This window comes from Corvus cornix, chromosome 3, assembly GCF_000738735.6.
Source record: "Corvus cornix cornix isolate S_Up_H32 chromosome 3, ASM73873v5, whole genome shotgun sequence".
In the NCBI taxonomy this organism is placed as follows: domain Eukaryota; kingdom Metazoa; phylum Chordata; class Aves; order Passeriformes; family Corvidae; genus Corvus; species Corvus cornix.
Genome location: NC_047056.1, coordinates 68584001 through 68603445, shown reverse-complemented (window position 1 = coordinate 68603445; position 19445 = coordinate 68584001). Strand labels below are relative to the sequence as shown.

Here is a 19445-nt window from a genome sequence, read left to right as displayed (position 1 = left end):
GCACAGCTTATTTATACCAATAGAAGCATCTATGTAGCTGGGTCATGAACTGCTTTGGGAAACTGATGCAAATTAAAGCTGATCGCAATTAAAAACGATTAACCATCATTAAAACTAAGTAGTTAGCATTAAACCTGATGCAGTTCACTACACAGCCATGCAAGTGCTTGCACTGACAAAAGGAAGGAGACAGCATGGAGGTACAGAAAAACGGGTGAGAAAGGAAAATCTTCTTTTTAGGTCACAACTTTTTGATGTCACAACTCATACAAAGTTAATAAAAACCAGTGAAGCCCCAGCACTGGAGAACATGGTTCTCTGCCAGCTAGTAAGGCTGTGCCACGGGAGCGTACAGCGGCAACTAGCCACCTAGGGAATGATTCACGGCCAGCTGCCTTGGGAATGACTCACTGGCTCAGTGACTCACTCCTCCGCTGGTGGACAGAGCCCACTGCCTATTATGCTGTCCGATACTATCTCACTGTCTCCTAGTAGGGACTCATTCATCTGTCCCCAGCCATCTGCTGCTGCCTGTCCCATGTAGTGCAAGTACCGTAGGCTCATCAGGGAAGACGGGATTTTCTGTTCTTCATTTGATCAGTAGCGAGCCTTTCCTCGGACTACGAAACATTGCAACACGGAGCTTATAATGTATTATAGTGTCGCTAAAAAATGCTTTAGGCGACCATAGATCTATGTGGTTTTCAACAATTTCTTCTAGATATTAGAAAAAAAAAAAAGAGTCGCAGGTTATCAAGTAATGACCCGCGCACACAGATCCGCGGTCCCCCCCCGTGTGCGCCCACAAACGCACATGCCCTGCCCGGTCGCTCGCTCCTTGTGCCACACACCCGCGTACCAGTGACTCCCCACTTCTCGGTCACACACGCTGGTCTCCTGGCAGGGGCGAAGGGAATGGGAACTGCGCCTGAACGCTCGGCTGAGCTCCTCTTACGAGCGAGGGAAGCGCCTTACGGCGGGCGCAGAGGGAAGGAGCGCCGGGTGCGGGCGCAGCGCTGCCGCCGCGGCCCGGGAAGAGCCGGCATTCTCGGGCTCGCCCGCCGTCTTTAGGCCGTGTCCAGCCCCGCTCCCCCTGGCACGGCTCACTGCTGCCACAGGCCGTGCTTCCCACCCATGCTCGGGTCGGCGCGGTCCGATCCCAGTGCGGCCGCCACAACGCGGCCCCGAGCGCTGCGCTGCCGCTGCGCTGCCGCTGCGCTGTCGCTGTCCCTGCCCCGCCGCCGCCCGCGCTCCATCTCCCGCTCCCTGCGGGTAGGCGGGCGGGCCGCAGCGGGAGGGGCCCGAGGAACCGGCATATGTCTCGACGGGCGTCGCCGCCGCCCTATGGGAAGCTGAGAAGGGCGGGCCGGAGCGGCGGCCGCCCAATGTGCAGCGCGACCCGGCGTGATGCGGATACCTGCGGGATATAAAGGCGGCTGCGTGCGCACTGGCCCCTCGCTTACACAGTATGGCCGGCGACATTAGCTAGCGCTCGCTCAACGCTCTTCTCTGTAACAGGGGAACACACGGACTACAAGGAACCGAACCGCATCGCCCGCCCGCACCCCCGCTCGGACTGTAACCCGCTCACACACGCTCACGCCGCATCCGCCGCCGCGCACTCCGGGTGGTTTTCGCCCGTTTAAAAAAAACCAAAACCTTCCTTCTTCTACTTATTCCTCTATTTTTTTTTTTTTAAATTAATATTAAGCAAATCCCCCAGAAGGTGAAACCCGCCCGGGACGGACTGAGACCCGGCGGCGGCAGCAGCGCGGCCCGTGCAGCAGCAGCGAACGGTGGCGGCCGGGGGCGGCAGTTTGGTTGTCGTTTAATTTCTGTGGTTGTTGGTTGCCGAGTTGTCTCACCATGAAGGAGAGCGGTGCACACTTCTTCGAAGGGACCGAGAAGCTGTTGGAGGTGTGGTTCGCCCGGCAGCAGCCCGCGCAGCAGGAGCCGCACCAGAGCAAGGGGTCCGGCGACCTCCGCACCATACCCAGGTCTGCGAACGGCCGGGGCGGGGTGGGGTCGGAGCGGGGAGAGGCGGCGGCGGGGGCAGCGCTCCTCTCGGGGGACGGCCGGCGGGCGGGAGGGTCCCTGAAGGCCCGGGTGTGGCGGCGCTTTGGGGGGCGATGGCGGCCGCGCCGGGGGAAGGCAGGTTCCGGGGTGGCTGTCGGTGGGGGCTGGGCTCCCGCGCTGCCGGCCGCCTTCCCCCTCCCGCGGTGACAGCATCTCCCCGCTGGGGTGACTTTTCGCCCCCCTCCAGAGACCCCCGGGCAGGGCGGCTCCCCTCGTCCCGGCCGGCGGGAGGTGGTGGTGCCGGGGACGGAAGCCATTCCGCGCCGCCGCCTCGTGCAGCCCCGCGCGGTTCCCGCTGGCAACATGTGGCGGCGGCGAAGCGGAGCGCGGAGCCGGGCGTGTGCCGCGCCGGCCGGGAGCGCCGCGGGGGGAGCGGGCGCGGTGTCGCAGTGCTGCTGGCGGTCGGAGCACGGCAGCGGCGCCCACCCCTCTGCGGCGGCACGTCCCGCTCCTACGGCCAGTTTCGGGACGAAAAGGCTCGGGAAATCCCTTCCCGTACCGTACTGCGGAGAGTGGGGGCTCAGGAATCTCCCTCCCAGTTAATGCAAGCTGGAAAGGGAGATTCCTCTGGCTGTCGTGGCGAGGGTTGATGGTTCCCTCACATGGCCGGTGTGGCGGCGACCTCCGGCACTGCGTAACCGGACGGGTCCCTCGAGCGGCTCTCGCCAAGGGAAGCGGGCGGTACCCGGGGACCCTTCCCGTGTCTCCCTGCGGTGCGGTAGGCACCGGGAAAGGGGGTGCCCCCTCCTCCCCCAGAAGTGTGGCCGGAGCCGCGGTTTACACGTGAGTGTCCTGGCCGCGCTCCCGGGCCGCGCCGCCGCTCCCGTCGCTCTCCCCCATTGAGGAGCCGAGGCCAATGGGAGCGGGACGCCGCGGAGGGCCGGGCCGCGCCCGTCACCCAATGGGCATGTGGGGAATGCGCTGGCGCCGCGCTCGGCGCCGCCCGGGGCGGGGGAAGGAAGGCCCGGGGCCCGCTCCGCACCGCTCCGCTCCCAGCGCACGTGTTCGGCACCGGCTCCCGCCGCCCCCCGCCCGCCGCCCAGGAATGTGCCTGCGCCGCCTTTGTTAGCGCAGGAGCCGATGGCCACCTGCCGGCACACGGGGCGGCTCTGGAGCCGTGCTGGACAAGGCGGGCATGAGGCGTCTGTACTGCAGATTGGCAGGGCTGTATTTTGGAGAGGGACAGTGTAGAAACGCTGGCGCTAGATAGTCTTTAGGGCCCCTTCCAACCCAGACCATTCGTGGAATACTTAGACTTCTAACTTGGAGATCCACAAAAAAAATGTGTTCTGGAAGTGTCAGAAAATGGTAGCTGCAAGCTTGAAGTACAAAACAAAATCTGCAGAACTGTGGATGAGCTTGCAGTGACAACAAAAATGGTATGTAGGTGGGATCAGCTGACACAGCTGGAAAAGGCAGGCTTGTCCTAAGCAAACAGGGCAAATCTGCACGTTTTACTCATGTCAGTAGTTCACCTTCAGTATGGCCAACTGTTCAGCTTTCCAGGTTCGGGTGGTAGCTGGAGGATCTGGCTGTCTGTGCATCCAGATCTGCTTGTGCATATCACTGTTACCCAACGATCTCTGGTCAGGGAGCTTGTAGTAGTGTATTTAATGTTTGGAATATGTTGATGATGGTAGCAGCTCCATTCAGAGATGTATCCTGTTTCTTTTCCTTTGTTTTGGTATTTCTCAGCAAATTTCTCGTGTATATATTGGTAGACTTAGCTATTCACAGATCTGAATTGGCAGTGAGCAGATAACTGCCTTTTTTTAAAAATAGTGAATAGCCCATGTTGTGTGTGCATCTGAATGCTCATGGTTAGTGGAAGCTTCGTTTCTGCTGTACCAGAAGCACTGAAGAATACATTTTTACTTCTATCCTGTTGGTGTAATGAGGTAATATGCTCATCTGACTTTGACTTGTGAAACTATTTAGATCTTTCTGAATAATGTACTTAACATGGAAGTCATCAAATGTGGTTTTATAGCTCTGAGGCTTAGTGGTGTAGCAGATACAGGGTAACAGCCTGTACAGTTAATGTCCAGGTAATCCTGGAAGGAAAATCCTAGCTGAAATACTTGCAGATGATGTGAGCTACGCAGGTGCTTGAGGAGTCCTGTAGTGTTTGACTTAAAATGTGAAAGATTCCCAAAGTATTTTTGTGTTAATATGCAGATGTAGTTTAGAGGTGGCATTCTGCAAATGCTTTCCTCGCTGACACATTCATGCTCTCTGGTCTTCCATTTGTCAGCTCAGACTCGTGTTTGCAAAACTGCAAACTTAACTTTTAAACTGCTCAAGAGCATTTAAGGTAATTGCAGTGTCAGTACCGGCGCAGTTCCTTTGTGTGGTTTAGATATGGCCGTAAAGTTTTAATAGAGTGGATAAAAACTGTTAACTGTTGAACGTGTGGTCTTTAACACTGTCAGAGCTGTGAGCAGGCTTTGAAGACTTTTGTGTTAATTGGCTCTTAATACAGCATGTTAATCGAAGTTGCTTACTTTTTTTGGCAGGAAGCTGTGATATGTCTGAAAGTGCTATTAACCTGAGTTTGCTTGTAATTATCAGTGATACTGTGTTTCTAGCATGAAATGAACTTCTACAAACATTCTCTTTTGGAAAACCATCAGAATTAAGTTACCTATTACAGCTGATAGATGCAAATGAAAGTCCTGAATACAATGTATCCTGCTATGCTAATTCTATAAAGGTGATTGAATAAGCTAGTTTATGTTGAACAGAATCTGAAATCAAAGCTGAAAGTGTAGAACAATAGCTAAATTAGAATCAAATTGCAAACCAGTTGAGCTTGCCTTTTGTATTGTAATACCTGCTTAGTAGTGAAATGTGAACCATTCATCTACTGAATGACTAAGCTGGTGTTCAAAGCTAAAAATTTCCATGTTGTGTGTGCTTGTTAGGGACTAGATATTTTCAAGTCCTTGCTGGATATCATCAGCAAAAAAAAAAAAAAAAGCTCTTGAGCTGATGCAGTTAAAACTTTTTTTTTTCTGCATTTTTTCCTCCTGTGGGCAAACCTGCTTTCTGGATCAAAGTTTGGATTGGTTGTAATGTATTTCAGAAAAGATCTGACTGTCATTTAAATACATTCAATAAAGATCCCAACTAAAAAGTATTGAACTTGAGCTCTACTTTGTTGTTAAGTTTTGGGGTGTTTTTGCTCACTTGTTAATGAGTTAGGCAGAAAGGTCTCGTGGTTGAAATAGTTACTGGCAAGCATCTAAATATGCCTACCCTGCTTATATTCAGCAGTGGCATGAAGTTAATGTTTTTGTGGTCTCAAAATAATTTGCTTTAATTTATTGCTTGTTCTCACTATGCTTTGTAAAGCATGTTTTTTTCTAAAAAAATAGCCTTAAACTATGTATAGAAAACAGAGGGTTTGCTGAAAACATGATAAACTTGCTGCAAGCCCTGGATTTCCATGGTGACTGTGTGGTGCATTCACTATCCCCACAGTAAAATAAGCTGTTTATTCCTTCAGATGATGTGCAGCTATGCATTTTCCATCTCAAGGGTTATCAGGATCTTGAACGTACAGAAGTTTGAAACCATAAATAAATGATGCCAGTGTTAAAAGTTCATATCTCAAGCATTCAGCCCTGAGGAATACGCTGAAATTAAGCTTATTTATGGACTTTTAATCTGCTTCCTATTTGTCTATATTATGTGGAGACACAAGGTGGAGAAAACTGCATCAATGAGCAGCATGGGGTGACATTGATAAAACATTCTGATCCTGTGCTACAAGAAAGCTCCCAAGCACTATCCAGTCAATGATTTGATAGGAGTCCTGTAAATCCTTGCTTTGTACTGCACCCTGTAGCCTGAGTGAGCTCACTGCTGCAGTGCTGCTGCACCTCTGCCCTTCCCCCAGTCCTGGGCAGTGTTACCTGCCTGTTTCCTCAAACACTGACGGTACAAGGAAGCTGGGCTATGAACCCTGGTCTGCTCTTACTCTTGCAGTGCTTTGGAACAAAACTGAAGTGACTCTGGAAATAAGGCAGGGCTGTGCTAAGATAAGGGCTTCTGTCCCTGTGTACTTGCTGAGCTTTTTTTATGGGCAATGCAAGGTTATCTGGAGAACTTCAAGCAAGAGTGCAGTCTTCCCCTCATCAGAATGGATATTAATCAACTAGATTTTAGATCGGGTTCAAAACTACAGGTAAAATGTTTTCTTGTAACTCAAAATTATAATTAAAGAATGGTTTTACACAAAGGAAACAAGCCCTTTTATTCTCACTACTGCTGATTCTGATACTGCTTGCAGGAAGTGAAGACTTAGGTTGAAGGCTTTCTGACATTTTCCTACCTTACCGCTGAAGCATTTGGTTAGTCACTTTCTGTCAAAGGTCTGGGCTGTTAGTGAGACCCTGTAGCAAATAAATAAGCAGCTATTGGTGTATTCCTCAAAGGGCTTTCCTAATGGTTGTTTGCTCAGCCAGGAGAACAGGAAGACTTGGGGCTTTTGGTGATACTTGCTGCTTTACAGTATGTTCCTTCTGGAGAAAATTACACTGATTTGCCCTGAATGTTGCTTGTAGGTCTTGCTGTGCCTCATGGTTCCTTAAACCCTTTGGATGTCCTTGGATATGAGAGATTTGGGAATACCCTTTGAGTATCTTTAGATGTAAAGGATGGAGTCCCCATTTCATGTAACTGCAATAGTGGTGTAAGGCCTGCAGCAGGAGAAATATGCAGCCTTCAGAGCACTATCTGTGGCCATCTTTGTGCCATTGCTGAAGTATTTTGGTTTCATTCGGTAGTGATGCTCTAAAGTAGTTGGCTTGGGACTTTCTAGGTAAGAAGGATTTTGTGAGGAGTACTGCATAGAATCACTTTCGATGTGGATGCAATTTTCCATTCAGGTGCCTGTCTCTCTAGATTAAGTGTATGTCCCTGGAGAGCTCCTTAAGTTTAAGATAAGGGAGATGTGGACAGTCTCTCTAATATATGTGCTCAGAATATATAGAGGGTGTGACACTTGTGCACCCCACAGATACTGCCTAAGTAAACTTATCAAGTTGCAAATGCCCTGAGCCTAAACTCAGGCTACGTAAGTGGTTCAAGGTAATCTATCTTAAACAGCAATTCATGAATTATTTTTCTAGTAGGAAGTAATTCACATGCAGCTGTCCGCAGAGAAATACACTAATGGCTAGGAGGTGATTTAAAATGCTTGTGACTTTTGTGTGTTTCCTACCTGTTTCAGGACACTTGAAACCAATGTTCCAACTCTGCTGACACTGATACTTAGCCAGCTTTCGTGTGTCTTGGCTGCATCTCCTCTGTGTAGGCAGTTTAGACAGAGTTTTAAATTTGGCTGTCTGGATCATGGTATTGGTAGGAATTTGCCTATTTAACTGTAGCCTGCTAATGAGGTAACTGATACCTATGTGGCTCCTGAAAGTACTTAGTAGGTAACAGGTGAAGGGATAAAAGATTGCTCTGCAGTTGAATGCTTGACATTAAAACAAGGTCTTACAGTCAAGATTAAAAGGCTTATTACTTTTGGTACTACAGAATTGTCAGCTGTTCTATTTTAATGAAAAGCTATGCAAGAGTATGTATGTGGCTTAAGCTGTATTTAGGAGCTGCATATGATTTATTTGCTAAAAATTCCCGCCCTGCTGTAAAACAGCTTTTCTTTCCAGTGCTGTCTAGCTGCCTTAGCAAGGTACTTCTACTGGGGTGGTGTGCTTGAGGAGGCTGTTGTTGCTGATAGGAATGAATTCTTGATGTAGTTCTTAATCTCTTCAAATTGCTGTTCAGGCAACTCTCCCAGTTGGCCTGAAACAGCAGTATTGTGCCTGGTATGCTTGACTCTTGTTAAAGAATGTATTTTACCCCGAAGGTAAAGGCTCAGAAGAGGCCAATAACTTGCATTCAAAAGCATGGTTTTATCTGTCAAGGAAAACTTCCTTCTGAATAAAGGCGCAAATATGATGCTTTGGAGCTTGGTTGAGAGGCACTGTTCACTATTCATTAGCAACATGAAGCACACTTCCTACAGTTAAGCTACTTCTCAGTTAATAATAGCTTTCCCCTACTGACATACCTGGTTGGCAGTTTGAATGGAAGTTATTTGTACTCTGGTAACAAGTCTGTTGATAAGGCACTAAATATTGCAACACAGTAGATAGTAGGATAGGAGTAGATTGTTAAACTTGGTTGGTTTTTTTTTCCCTTTTGGGATGTTCTGCTAGTCAAGTGTAGGACAAATAGCTTTTTACCGTTCAAGCAAGGACAGTTCTTCACACTTGAGTAGATGTATTTCATTTTAATTTGCTATTCTCTTGAGAAGGTGCAGTCATTTCAGATGAATCATGCTTGCCCATTCAAGAAACTAATTTGACTCTGGATAAGTAGCAGTTATTTGAAAAATCAGAAATGGAATCTTACAGTTTTGGAGTGAAGTGGTCAATAAGCCCACAAAAGTGGGGAGTCTGTCTCAAGTGTGTGTCTGCAGGTCTGCTGCAGAACTTGCTTCCAGTGAGAGCTGCCAATGATTCTCATGGATCACATTCTACTATGCTTGAGTATAGGAAAGCATTTTCCAAACTGGCATTGTCCTGATGTCTGGTTATGGGAAATAAGTTAGGAAATAGTAATGCCTTGCACATTGATCATTGAATGGGGAATTTTGATGAGCAGAAGTCCGTGGTGGCACTTTGAGAATTAGCCTTACTCGGTTACCCTTTTTCAGTTGGAGGCTTTCCTTCCAAGTTAAAACTTAACTCAGTTGTGAAATAAGTAGTGTTCTCAAAAACTTGAGTTACTAACTTAGACAATTTTTACTTATTACTGAATAGCTGCAATATGTGTAGTGATAACCATTGAAATACTACTTTTAAGGTTGATTTTGTTTCTTTGTTTAAGTGTGGGTAGATACTCCTTGTCTCAACTAGTGACATAAATTATGAGGATCAAAAAAAAAGGAAGAAATACAGGAGTTAGACTTGTGAACTTAATCTGCTTGGTACAAAGTAGTCCCAGATATTCTTCCTTGTGTGCTTTAAACAATAGAACATGCCAAACACTAAGGTCATCTTGTTTAAATAGATTATGCGGGATCAAATCCAGCCTTTCTTTAGTTTTCTGTACTTAACTTTAAAATGCAAATAGATACAGGCCAGTATCCCTGCAGAACTTCTCCCTAATGTGGCCAAGTCTCATCCTGGGTCCTGCAATCCTTTGTTAGTCTATATATTCTTCTAGAGCAAGCCTGGCATCTTGTCTGTTTATAAAGTTGTGGGTTTTTCCCTTAATGCTGCTCTAAACAGATCAAATTATGACCTTGCCCTTGATTTCTGTAAAGGCTGAACACAACATTTAGTGTACACTTATCTGTGGCTTCTGTAGTACAGTAGTGAGGACTATGATGTGCAAAGGTCCTGTGCAGCTGCGCATTTCAGCCATAGTACCTAAATACCAGCTGTAGCACCAGCAAGCATAATGGGACTTCCTTTGCTTTGTGGGCTTTGGACTTAACATGCAGTAGTGTATTGTTGGTGCTGTATTGACCCCTCCCTGGACTGCCAAACTTGTTACATCTTCCTCTGCTAATATGTGTGATGCTTAGAGGAGCCATTTCCCTGAAAAGGGTGGACAGAACTGCGCTACAGGGATAAAGTGTCACTTGCCTGCATAAGGCTGAGGTTTTTACTGTCTGACCAGATAAGAAGCTTGTGAAGGCTGAGACATATGCTCTTGCAAAGCCTAAGATAGTTATGTGCCCATTAATACTTAGACAAGTACAAAATCAGATTTGTAGTAATGTGCAAATGGGGTTAGTACAGCTCAGTATCAGGGAATTCTTCCTCACCTTTCACAAATGCAATGTCAGATGCTGGGTGTTTATTTAATGGCAGATAAAATGTCAATAGGGTTGCTGGAATGATCTGAACAATCTCATACATTACCTAGTTCAGTTTACAGGAAGGGTGACTGGCAGACTTATGCTGGTGTGCTGTAGCCAGAGGAAAAAATTTGTTCAGATGTGCACTTAATTATGAGGTTTTTTTAAAATGCATAGGATTTTCCTAAGCTCATTTTTAATACCTTCAGTGTCATTTAAAAGGAGAGTATAATATGAGTCTGTAAGTTAAGTATGTTCTGGTTGAATCAAATCTATATAAATACTACTATTCTGGTGTAATATATACTTTAAATGGGAAATCTTCAAGTATTAGTAAAGATACAGAATTCAGTTTCAGGAGGCATTCTCCTGAATAAGTAAATTCATTTAGGGAGAAGTTAAGGCATTTATTTGCTGGAGTGTTTAGAGAGGCTAAAGAATATCTGGATGTTTTAATTATGCTTACAACAGAATCTAAAACTTCATGAACTGACCAGTTTTCTAAGAGGAGAGACTGGTGGCTGCAGGAGGAAGCCTGTTGATGGAATTAACAGTGAGTGCTCTGTCATGGATCACAGCCATGGGGCTTTTGCAGTGCCAGTAAAGGGTGAGAGGTCTGACTCCTGAAGAAGGATTAGGCTGACAGTTTTATATGGGCAAGCTGAGCTTGCTTGGTGACAAAAAATTGGCAATTCTTTCGTGCTCCCAGCTCCTGCAGTTATTCTAGCTCTGCTGATGGGCAGCTTAGTTTTGTGCTGGGTTAGTAAATCTCTTGGCTCATGACATCCCTGAGGACAAGAGCCAGCACAAACCTGCAGGTGGAATATGCTGTGGGAAGGGAGAAGTAGGACAGCTGGCAGTCCTGTAATTTTGTGACGTCAGGAAGCTGTATCTGTTCCTGTCTTATTTATAGGAAAATTGACTATATTGGATTCTGCTGATCGGGTCTAGATACAAGAGTGAACTGACAACCAAAGTAGTTTTTTTGCAAGTCTCATTCCTCTTGAGTACTTGAAAGTCTTTTGGTTTAATTTGAGCCCTTGGTTTATGTTTATTTTTTTTCAGATTCCTTGTAGAATGAGTAATATTAGTAAAGAATTGAAATGTTAAACTTCTACCCCCATACTGAATTCTAGCACCATAGCTACAGTTTGCACTGTATGAAGGAATTCTGTGATCCTGGTTGGTCACAGAGGAATTCAGGCCATTGAAATCTATTAGTTTGTAGGTTTTCAGTTAAATTATGAACTTGACTCTAAACTGGTCAATTAAAACATCTTAATGATAACTTGCTGGTTTATTACTCTAGTAGTTGCCAATGACTGCTGTGGTTGAAGTGCATAGAGATTCAACCTAAAGCATACCTTAAGTTACTAAACAATTAATTTTATCTTAGTACATGTGGGATGCAGGATTTAAGGTCATCCTGACTCTCCTAGTTAGAAGCTTGAGGTTGATGTTTGGCAGTTGTCTGCATGCAGGAGATCACAGTGTCAGACTTTGAGGAATACTGAGCCATCAAGAGCAAAGAATTCAGTATTACTGTATTGTGAGAGACAGTCCCTATATGAAGTCTTCCCATTTTGTGCTTTCAGACCCAGTAACTCAAGACTCTAGTCTTGTTTGGGCTTTTTATTCAGGGCTCCCCCAGGCTTTGATTTGTTTAACCTGTTGTTTGTGCTCTCCTATAATTTCTTCACAGGATTGAGTGGGACAAACTTCTGGAGAATGTGCATTGTTTGATCATAAGTGTGACAAAAACTGACAAGCAGGAAGCTTATGTACTCAGGTAAGGCCCTGGCTCATTCTTTTAGTCCCTAGGAGGGGAAAAAAGTGAAAGCCGTCATATGTGATCCACTTGGCTGAGAATCCATTGTCGGGTTAATGTCCTGTAATTGATGGCTACAATTTGCAGGGGTCTTCTGTTCAGAGGTGCAGATTTCTTCATAGTTGTTTCTTTTTTCCTTTAACCAAAAGGATTGACAGAGCTGTGGTGGCTTTGCACCTCATGACTGAATTTTGTCCATGGGTAAATAAGTGTCCCCAATACAGAATTTTAGTGTTACTTCAGCAGAATAGGCTATAGGTGTCACTTATAGATCAGCAAAAAAAACCTTATCTGTAGATCAGCTTTAACTGCAGATACTGCTATCAAGTGGAACAACTCTTGCAGCTGACCTAAGGGTATCTGTAAAACTGTAGCTTTCCTGAAACCCTGGAATTTTTGTGTTATGCTGCAGTTAGTTGTAAGGACACTACTTTTGCCATGTGTTTTTCATCTTGCAAAATGCTTTCTTGCTTTTTCTGCATGAACTTTACAGACACATTTGACATTCTCTGATTTACTTCAGATTACAAATACCGAAGCTTTTGTACTCTGAAAGACTGCCTTGAGGGCAAGGTTGTGCTAAAAGCAAGCTAGTCAAAGAAACTGCTCAAGTCTTGTTCCTTCAAGACTCATATTTAAAATAAAATATTGAAAAGAGTAACTAGTTGGACTGCATCCTGGATGAAATTTAACCTTGACTTTGATTTGTAAACAGCATTCCAAATTGAGTTATTTAAGCTAATTTTTACTCCCATTTTTCAGTTACCTGGTGACAAGATACTTGTTAAGCACGTTTAAATGTTCTGGATGCAGTATCAATGCCTATCTCCAGTTCAGTTGGGCTGTAGTGAAGTATCTGACTTAACTAATGTATAGTTAATTTCAGTATCTTATTGGTAAGGCATATCGTATAGCTGTGCCTGTGTACCCAAATCACAGCATGTTTGTGTTTCTGGGATGGTTTGAGGGTGTCTAATGTGTGTGCCTTTTCCTGTAGTGTGACAGCTTTGCAATATCATGCTTGGAGCAGGTATTTGTTTTGGGAAATCATAACAGCTCTTAAATGTTAGCTGCATTCTATTAATTTATTTGCTGACTATGTTTATTTGCCATATGCTGAATGTATTTGGTTGGGATAAGAACCAAGACCAAACAACTCCCTCCTGGATTGTTTCATGTAGAGCACTTAATATATTCTTAACACCTCTTTTACAGTGAGAGTAGCATGTTTGTCTCCAAGAGACGTTTCATTTTGAAGACGTGTGGTACCACCCTCTTACTGCAAGCACTGGTTCCCCTGTTGGAGCTTGCTAGGGAATACAGTGGGTTTGACTCAATTCAGGTAAGGTGTCAAATCTTCCTCGCAATGTACAAAAAGCTTTTTACTACTATTCAAATCCACTCTTTTTATTAAATATTCTGAAACTTCGACATTAATGTATGCTTCCCATAATGGGAAGATTGTAATGTAAGATTGCTCTGCTGTAGCATTTGCCCTTTTATTTGTCTCTTAGTGGGTGCTACCTAACAAATGCTATTGTGCTGAGTTACTTAAGAGTAACTGTGACCATGCTGTCTAGTGGAAGACAAGTTCAGAACTAAGCTGTCTCCTGAAGCTTAGAAATTAAGATAGGGATAACCGTGTGCTTCTGAAACAGGAATACAGGCAGCAGTGTTTTGACAATGAAACCTTAGGTCCTGTGAAGGTTCATCATAAATGCTTGCATTTTTCTAAATTCTTAGATTCAAGATGGATGGATATATTCAATATCTAAGATGCACCTTTATTTTTTCAGAGCTTCTTTTATTCACGTAAGAATTTCATGAAGCCTTCCCACCAGGAGTACCCACATAGGAATTTCCAGGAAGAAGTAGAGTTTCTTAATGAAATTTTCCCAAGTAAGTTGATGAAACTTCAGCGAAGTTGGGTGAAGAGTTGATGTTACATGAGATGTGATGAGCAGTACAATATGTACAGGCTGCCAGACCAAGCATTCAGCAGTCCTTGCATAAAAGTCCAAAGCTATAAATACTTATTTTCTGAATTCCTGATACTAGCTTGCCAAGATCAAAATTTAAATCGTACTAAGCTTGACATTTAACACCTTGTGTCAGCTTCAGACTTCCAATCACTCTTCAGAATCACTCTGTGGAATTCTGAAAGCCCTATTGAAAAGCTAGGATAGTAATTTAAAGTAAGTAATACACTGAAGAAAAATGTGGGCTTTTCTCGGAGAAGTTACTATGCTAAAAACTGAATTTAAACATTTAATACAGTTTAAGACTTACAAGAAGAATCTTAAAGTTTAAATAGTGACAGGTTTTTGAAGGAACATGGAAGCTGTGGTACTCATCTGAATTATTTGAAAATAAATGATAATCATAAATGCATTTAATAGAGGCTTTAAGAGTACCACTCTCTGTGCATAGCAAACTGTAGTCTCAATTTCCTGATAGTAGCCTCTCAGCTGGGGTGGCCAGACCCACTTCAGAGGGAACTTGCTTTTCTTATTATTAACTTTGCATTCCTGAAGTTAAATACCTGGTTATTTGATACAGCTGCTGACTGCATCAGTGAACCTTGTGGGGTTTTGTGAAAGGCCTCTGTCTTTAAATAAGAAATGACTATAATCTTTTACATAAATGTTCAGCTGTGGTACATTAACTGGAGGCTTTTTGTCTTGTCTAGATGGAGCAGCTTATTGCATGGGGCGTATGAACTCTGATTGCTGGTATGTATGTGAAGTGTTGGAAGTCTTTGGGGCTTACAGTAGAACTTAACTTGGTGCTGTTAATATGTGTTACATAATTGATTTGTGCTATATGTAGGTACCTGTACACCCTGGATTTCCCAGAGAGTCGGATATCCAGTCAGCCTGATCAGACACTGGAAATTCTGATGAGTGAGCTTGACCCAGTAGTTATGGACCAGTTCTACATGAAAGATGGTGTTACTGCAAATGATGTCACTCGTGTATGTTTGCTTGAAAACTAAGGGGTTTTTGGGGAATGGTGGAAACAGGGCAACAAAATGCTTCTTTCACTTACCTTTTAATACAAGGTTTATTTTGTGGTAGGAGAGATGATGTAGAAAGTGTTGGTTTAATACTTTGGGAGGAAAATGGATTTAACTCTAGAATGTTTTTGGGGAATATAACTTCATGTTTTCAATGCCCTTCCTTTAGTGAAAGGAGCAATATGCAGTGCTTTGGGTGATTGGAAGCTTTTACTCTGAAGAATGTAGGAGAAGGAATAAAACCACAATTTGAGTAGCTTTGAAGGATGTACATTACAAGGAGTAAGGCTTAGACTGGAGATAAGGAATGCAAAGGTTAAGTAGGTATCAAAATCAGGGTTAAATCATGGAGCCATTTGGATGAGGGGAAGGGCAGGTTTGGGGTCTAAGCATAACGTGATGAGTTTGCCTGCTCTTCCCCTTTTCCCAGATGGGAAAGTCATGTGACATGAGCAGATTTTCCTGACAAGTACCCTGACTTCATCTTGTTTTCCATCTTAGGCTTTGATTCTCATACTGTATTTGCTATTGATATTTGGCTGTAGCTCAGGTACTGTGTGGTAAATCAAAACACTTGGGATTGCACTTCTTTCTGGGGTATAAAGTAGTGTATCCTTACTCTGAAGTAAATGTAAACAGCCTTCACTTTGTGGATAGTGGTTGAAGAGAAGCTCAGTTTTTCATTTCAGCAGCAAAAGCAAGTACATTTTGGAATTCTAAGCTGTTTCCTTGTCTTGGATGGATGCAGCTGGGCTCTGTAAGAGGCAGTGGGATAGTTTGCATGCAGCTTGTCACTGCCATTTATGTAGTGACAGGATGCAAAGCAAAGTCATCTACAGTGGTACAAGTAATCAGGGTGACTTGTTATTTGGAGAATTCTGGTGTCCTGTTTGCTGAATAGATGTTTATTCTGCCTTTGAGTTAAATCTAAACAAGTGTAAGGATGCATGATAAAGAGAGTTGTTTAACTTTGTTTCAGATGAGTGGAATTCGTGACCTGATACCAGGTTCTGTTATTGATGCTACAATGTTCAATCCTTGTGGGTATTCAATGAATGGGATGAAATCGGATGTAAGTTTTACACTCATTATTAATTAGCATTGGTAATTAAAAGAAATAAGTATTTGGTGGTAATAATACTTTAATTTTTTTCCAGGGAACTTACTGGACTATTCACATCACTCCAGAACCAGAGTTTTCTTATGTTAGTTTTGAAACAAACATAAGTCAGACCTCTTATGATGACCTGATTAGAAAAGTTGTAGAGGTTTTCAAGCCAGGAAAATTTGTGACAACTCTCTTTGTTAATCAGGTGAGTTTTCTTGCATTTGCTTATCAGCTGATGAAATACACATAGACACAAATGAAGCAAGGCTAGAGGTTTTTACTGGAGATTAACAGTTTCCAGTTTGCCTCTATATTTAGATGGTAGTTTCTTTGGAAAGTGAAAATACTCTTCAGTCTTGCTTTGGCATGTACTAAATCTGATCTTCAGAAAACTTCAAAAACAGTAAGATGAGGCATCCCAGTCTCAGTATTCTAATGACTTCCTGTGTAATTCTGTGTAGGCATAATTTCTTGCTTTGGCATTTTTCTGGATTTGCCTGCAACTCAGTTGTAGAACAGCTGCTGTTAATGGTGTTGCTCTCAGCTAATCATAGAACCACAAAATTACTTGGGTTGGAGGGGACCTTAAAGATCATCTGGTTCCAACCCCCTGCCATGGGCAGGGGCACCTTGCACTAGACTGACTTGCTCAAAGCCCCATCCTACCTGGCCTTGAACACTGCCAGGGATGGGGCATCCACAACTTTTCTCTGGGCAACCTGTTCCAGTGTCTCACCACCCTCATAGTGAAGATTTTTTTTTTTTTCTAGTATCTAATCTAAATCCACCCTCTTTCAGTTTAAATCTGTCACCCCTTGTTCTACCACTACATGCTCTTGTAAAAAGTCCCTATCCAGCTCTCTTGCAGCCTGCTTTAGGCACTGGAAGGTGCTGTAAGGTCTCCCCAGAGCCTTCTCTTCTCCAGGCTGGACAGCCCCAGTTCTCTCAGCCTGTGTCCATAGGAGAGGTGCTCCACCCCTCACAGTGGTTCAGAGAACAGCAGTACTATATGTAGGGAGCAGAATCACTGCTTGGGAATTAAACTTTCTGCACCACTGTCAGGAAGAGTTTTAAAACATGTCGTTAACACTAAGAACCATATATGAAATGCATCTCTAAATGACAGTTTAAAAAGTAACTTCCACTTTTTTTTGTTTTCTAGAGCTCTAAATGTCGCACAGTGTTTTCCTCTGCCCAGAAGATTGAGGGATTTAAACGTCTTGATCACCAGATTGCCCAATTCAGTGATTATAATTTTGTTTTTACCAGTTTTACAAAAAATCGCCAGCAGCAGCACAGTTGATTAAGAATGAAGAAAAAGCGCAAAAAGAAATCCCATATAGAAGGTGGTGGTTGCTTTCTAGTTAATGATTCAGGGGGCCATGCTTTCCACTCCCACCACCTTGTAGTTGTGGAAAGCCCTAGGTGTAATCATAGTATAACCATTTTGAATTGTATGCATTATTATATCAAGGAGTTAGATATCTTGCATGAATGCTCTCTTCTGTGTTTAGGTACTCTATGCCACTCTTGCTGTGAAATTGAAGTGCATGTAGAAAAATCTTACTGTATGAAACTTTACAACACTTGTAAAAATGATTCAGGTAGAATTACACACACTAGAGTTTTTCTCCAAGTATCACCAAAAATTCCCCACAGACAAGGCTTTCGTCCTCATTAGACTTCAGCCTCAACCTACTCACTGGGGACAGTTCTGTTAAATTGTCACTCTTTTATTTTTAATCTAAGTTGTGATTTAAGTCTAAAACAGTTTTTGATGAACTTCTATGATTTCTAATGAAACTGATTCCTAATTAACACTTTCATGTTTGGAGAAAGTTCTTAAAACAGTTACAAATTGTTTTGCTACTACAGGTGGTGGTTGATTTATTTTTAAATCAGACTGACTTTTCATGCTCTAATAAAGCTTCTAGGAATTTGCTCAGCTCTCCTGTAGCACTGGGCTAATGCATTGGTCTTTCACCTTTAGTAACTTGGGTATCGGTACTAGTGCAGGCTAAATTTTGTCTCACCTTAATGCTTGTTTGTCTGTCCGCATCCCCAAGCTGTCACACCGCTACGCAACGGCAGAATTTGATGAAGGTCCAAGACTTGATAGGGGAAGAGCTGAGCCAGGCTTCAAGTGCTTTGGCATAATTGTGTGACAGCTTTGCAAAAGTGCAAGTTCATATTGGCACCAGGCATTTCTGTCCTAATCACCTGTTATGTCAGAACAGGAAGCTGGTGCTCCTGAGCACTGGCAGGTAGGGCAAGTGGAAGAGTGGAATTTGCCAGTCTGGGTGTGTTGATTGGTTTGGATTATTCTCAGTAAAACTTGTGACCTGCCACTTTGGACTGTAAAGAGTGCTTCTAAACTGGTCCAGTGTCACTTCATTTTGTTGTTCCAAGCAAAGCTAGTGCCTCTGTCTTGTGACAGTCCTGTGACATTGTGCATGTGACTTATGTTGTACTTGAGTGTTGTGACTTCATCTGTTTTTTTCCTCCTAATTGCTAAGGTGGTTCCTCTTACTGTGACTTGAGGGCATTAAGTGAAGGCATAGAACAAGAACTGTCTGGGACACCTGGACAGAAGTGAAGTAGAACGCTATTCATGGAGCATGAATAAGTGTGTAATTCAAAGTCACTTTAATGAGTATTGACTAAAATGCAGGCTTTGAAAAGCTGGCACACTTTCAGCTGTTTGTTTGCAAATACTGGGATTTTAACAGCTGTGAGACCAGCATGTTAACAACAAAATTGAGATTATTTTTCCCCTCTTGTCCTTGCAATGTTTTGACTCTTTCTGGTTTGATGCAATGGTTCTTTTGTTCCTTCCATATTTATAAATGAAGCACTTTTTCAGTGCTTCTAAACTAAAGTCTGCTTGGTTAGAAATCAAGTGGTTGGAACATTTTGATTTTTTAAAGCATATTATTGATGTTCTTTACCAATGTTATCAATTACATGCTGTAAATGGCACTATTGCTTTTTGGTGTTAAAATTGAGGACCAATATTTCAATGGGGGTTTTTTTGTTCTTGCATTATCCAAATTGTTCTGACATTTTTTGGCTTGAGGTCCTTTAAGTAGACTGAAGATCCCTTTTCAAGTAATACTGAAAGAATGCATCTTATAAAAAGAAGCATAAGCCTCGTCTATGAAAATGAAAGCTGTTGAATGGGTTATTGAACTATCTGGGTGATCAGGATGGGGGGAGTATGGTGTTTATAATTTCTGTGGTGTTAGACTTTGATCATTTAAAAATATCTGTACCACAACTTAATGCTTCAATAAAAGTTCGCTTAAATTGTTTGTAGTGATGATCCAGCAATCCTACCCTTCACTCTCTTCATGCATTCTGGTACCAAATGGTTTAATTCTGAAATAGATTTCTGTCCTTACTGTCCTAATCTGCTCTGCCTTGTAGGGGATGCATCTCAACATGCTGGCAGTTTAAAATGAGGAAGCATGTGAAATGAAGCTAAGTTAAAATGTTATGCTGTTCTTGAAGCTAAAACAGTTTCTCTAAATGAACA

At 43.4% G+C, this 19445-nt stretch overlaps 1 protein-coding gene across 1 annotated transcript; it reads left to right on the top strand.

The window, feature by feature from the left end:
- The first annotated feature begins 1818 nt into the window (after positions 1-1818).
- AMD1 (adenosylmethionine decarboxylase 1) lies at positions 1819-19232 on the top strand. The gene is made up of 9 exons (XM_039568893.1): positions 1819-1997; positions 11661-11747; positions 13002-13128; positions 13583-13685; positions 14476-14518; positions 14616-14760; positions 15782-15874; positions 15960-16115; positions 17073-19232. Exons 1-9 carry the CDS (start codon positions 1867-1869, stop codon positions 17211-17213), a joined length of 1026 nt encoding a protein of 341 aa, XP_039424827.1. The 5' UTR covers positions 1819-1866; the 3' UTR covers positions 17214-19232.
- The last annotated feature ends 213 nt before the right edge of the window (positions 19233-19445 follow it).

Coding starts and splice junctions, on each gene's coding strand:
- AMD1 (XM_039568893.1), top strand. CDS start 1,867: ATGAAGGAGAGCGGTGCACACTTCTTCGAAGGGACCGAGAAGCTGTTG. Junction 14,761..15,781: donor CTGCAAATGATGTCACTCGT/GTATGTTTGCTT, acceptor ACTTTGTTTCAG/ATGAGTGGAATTCGTGACCT. Junction 16,116..17,072: donor CAACTCTCTTTGTTAATCAG/GTGAGTTTTCTT, acceptor TTTGTTTTCTAG/AGCTCTAAATGTCGCACAGT.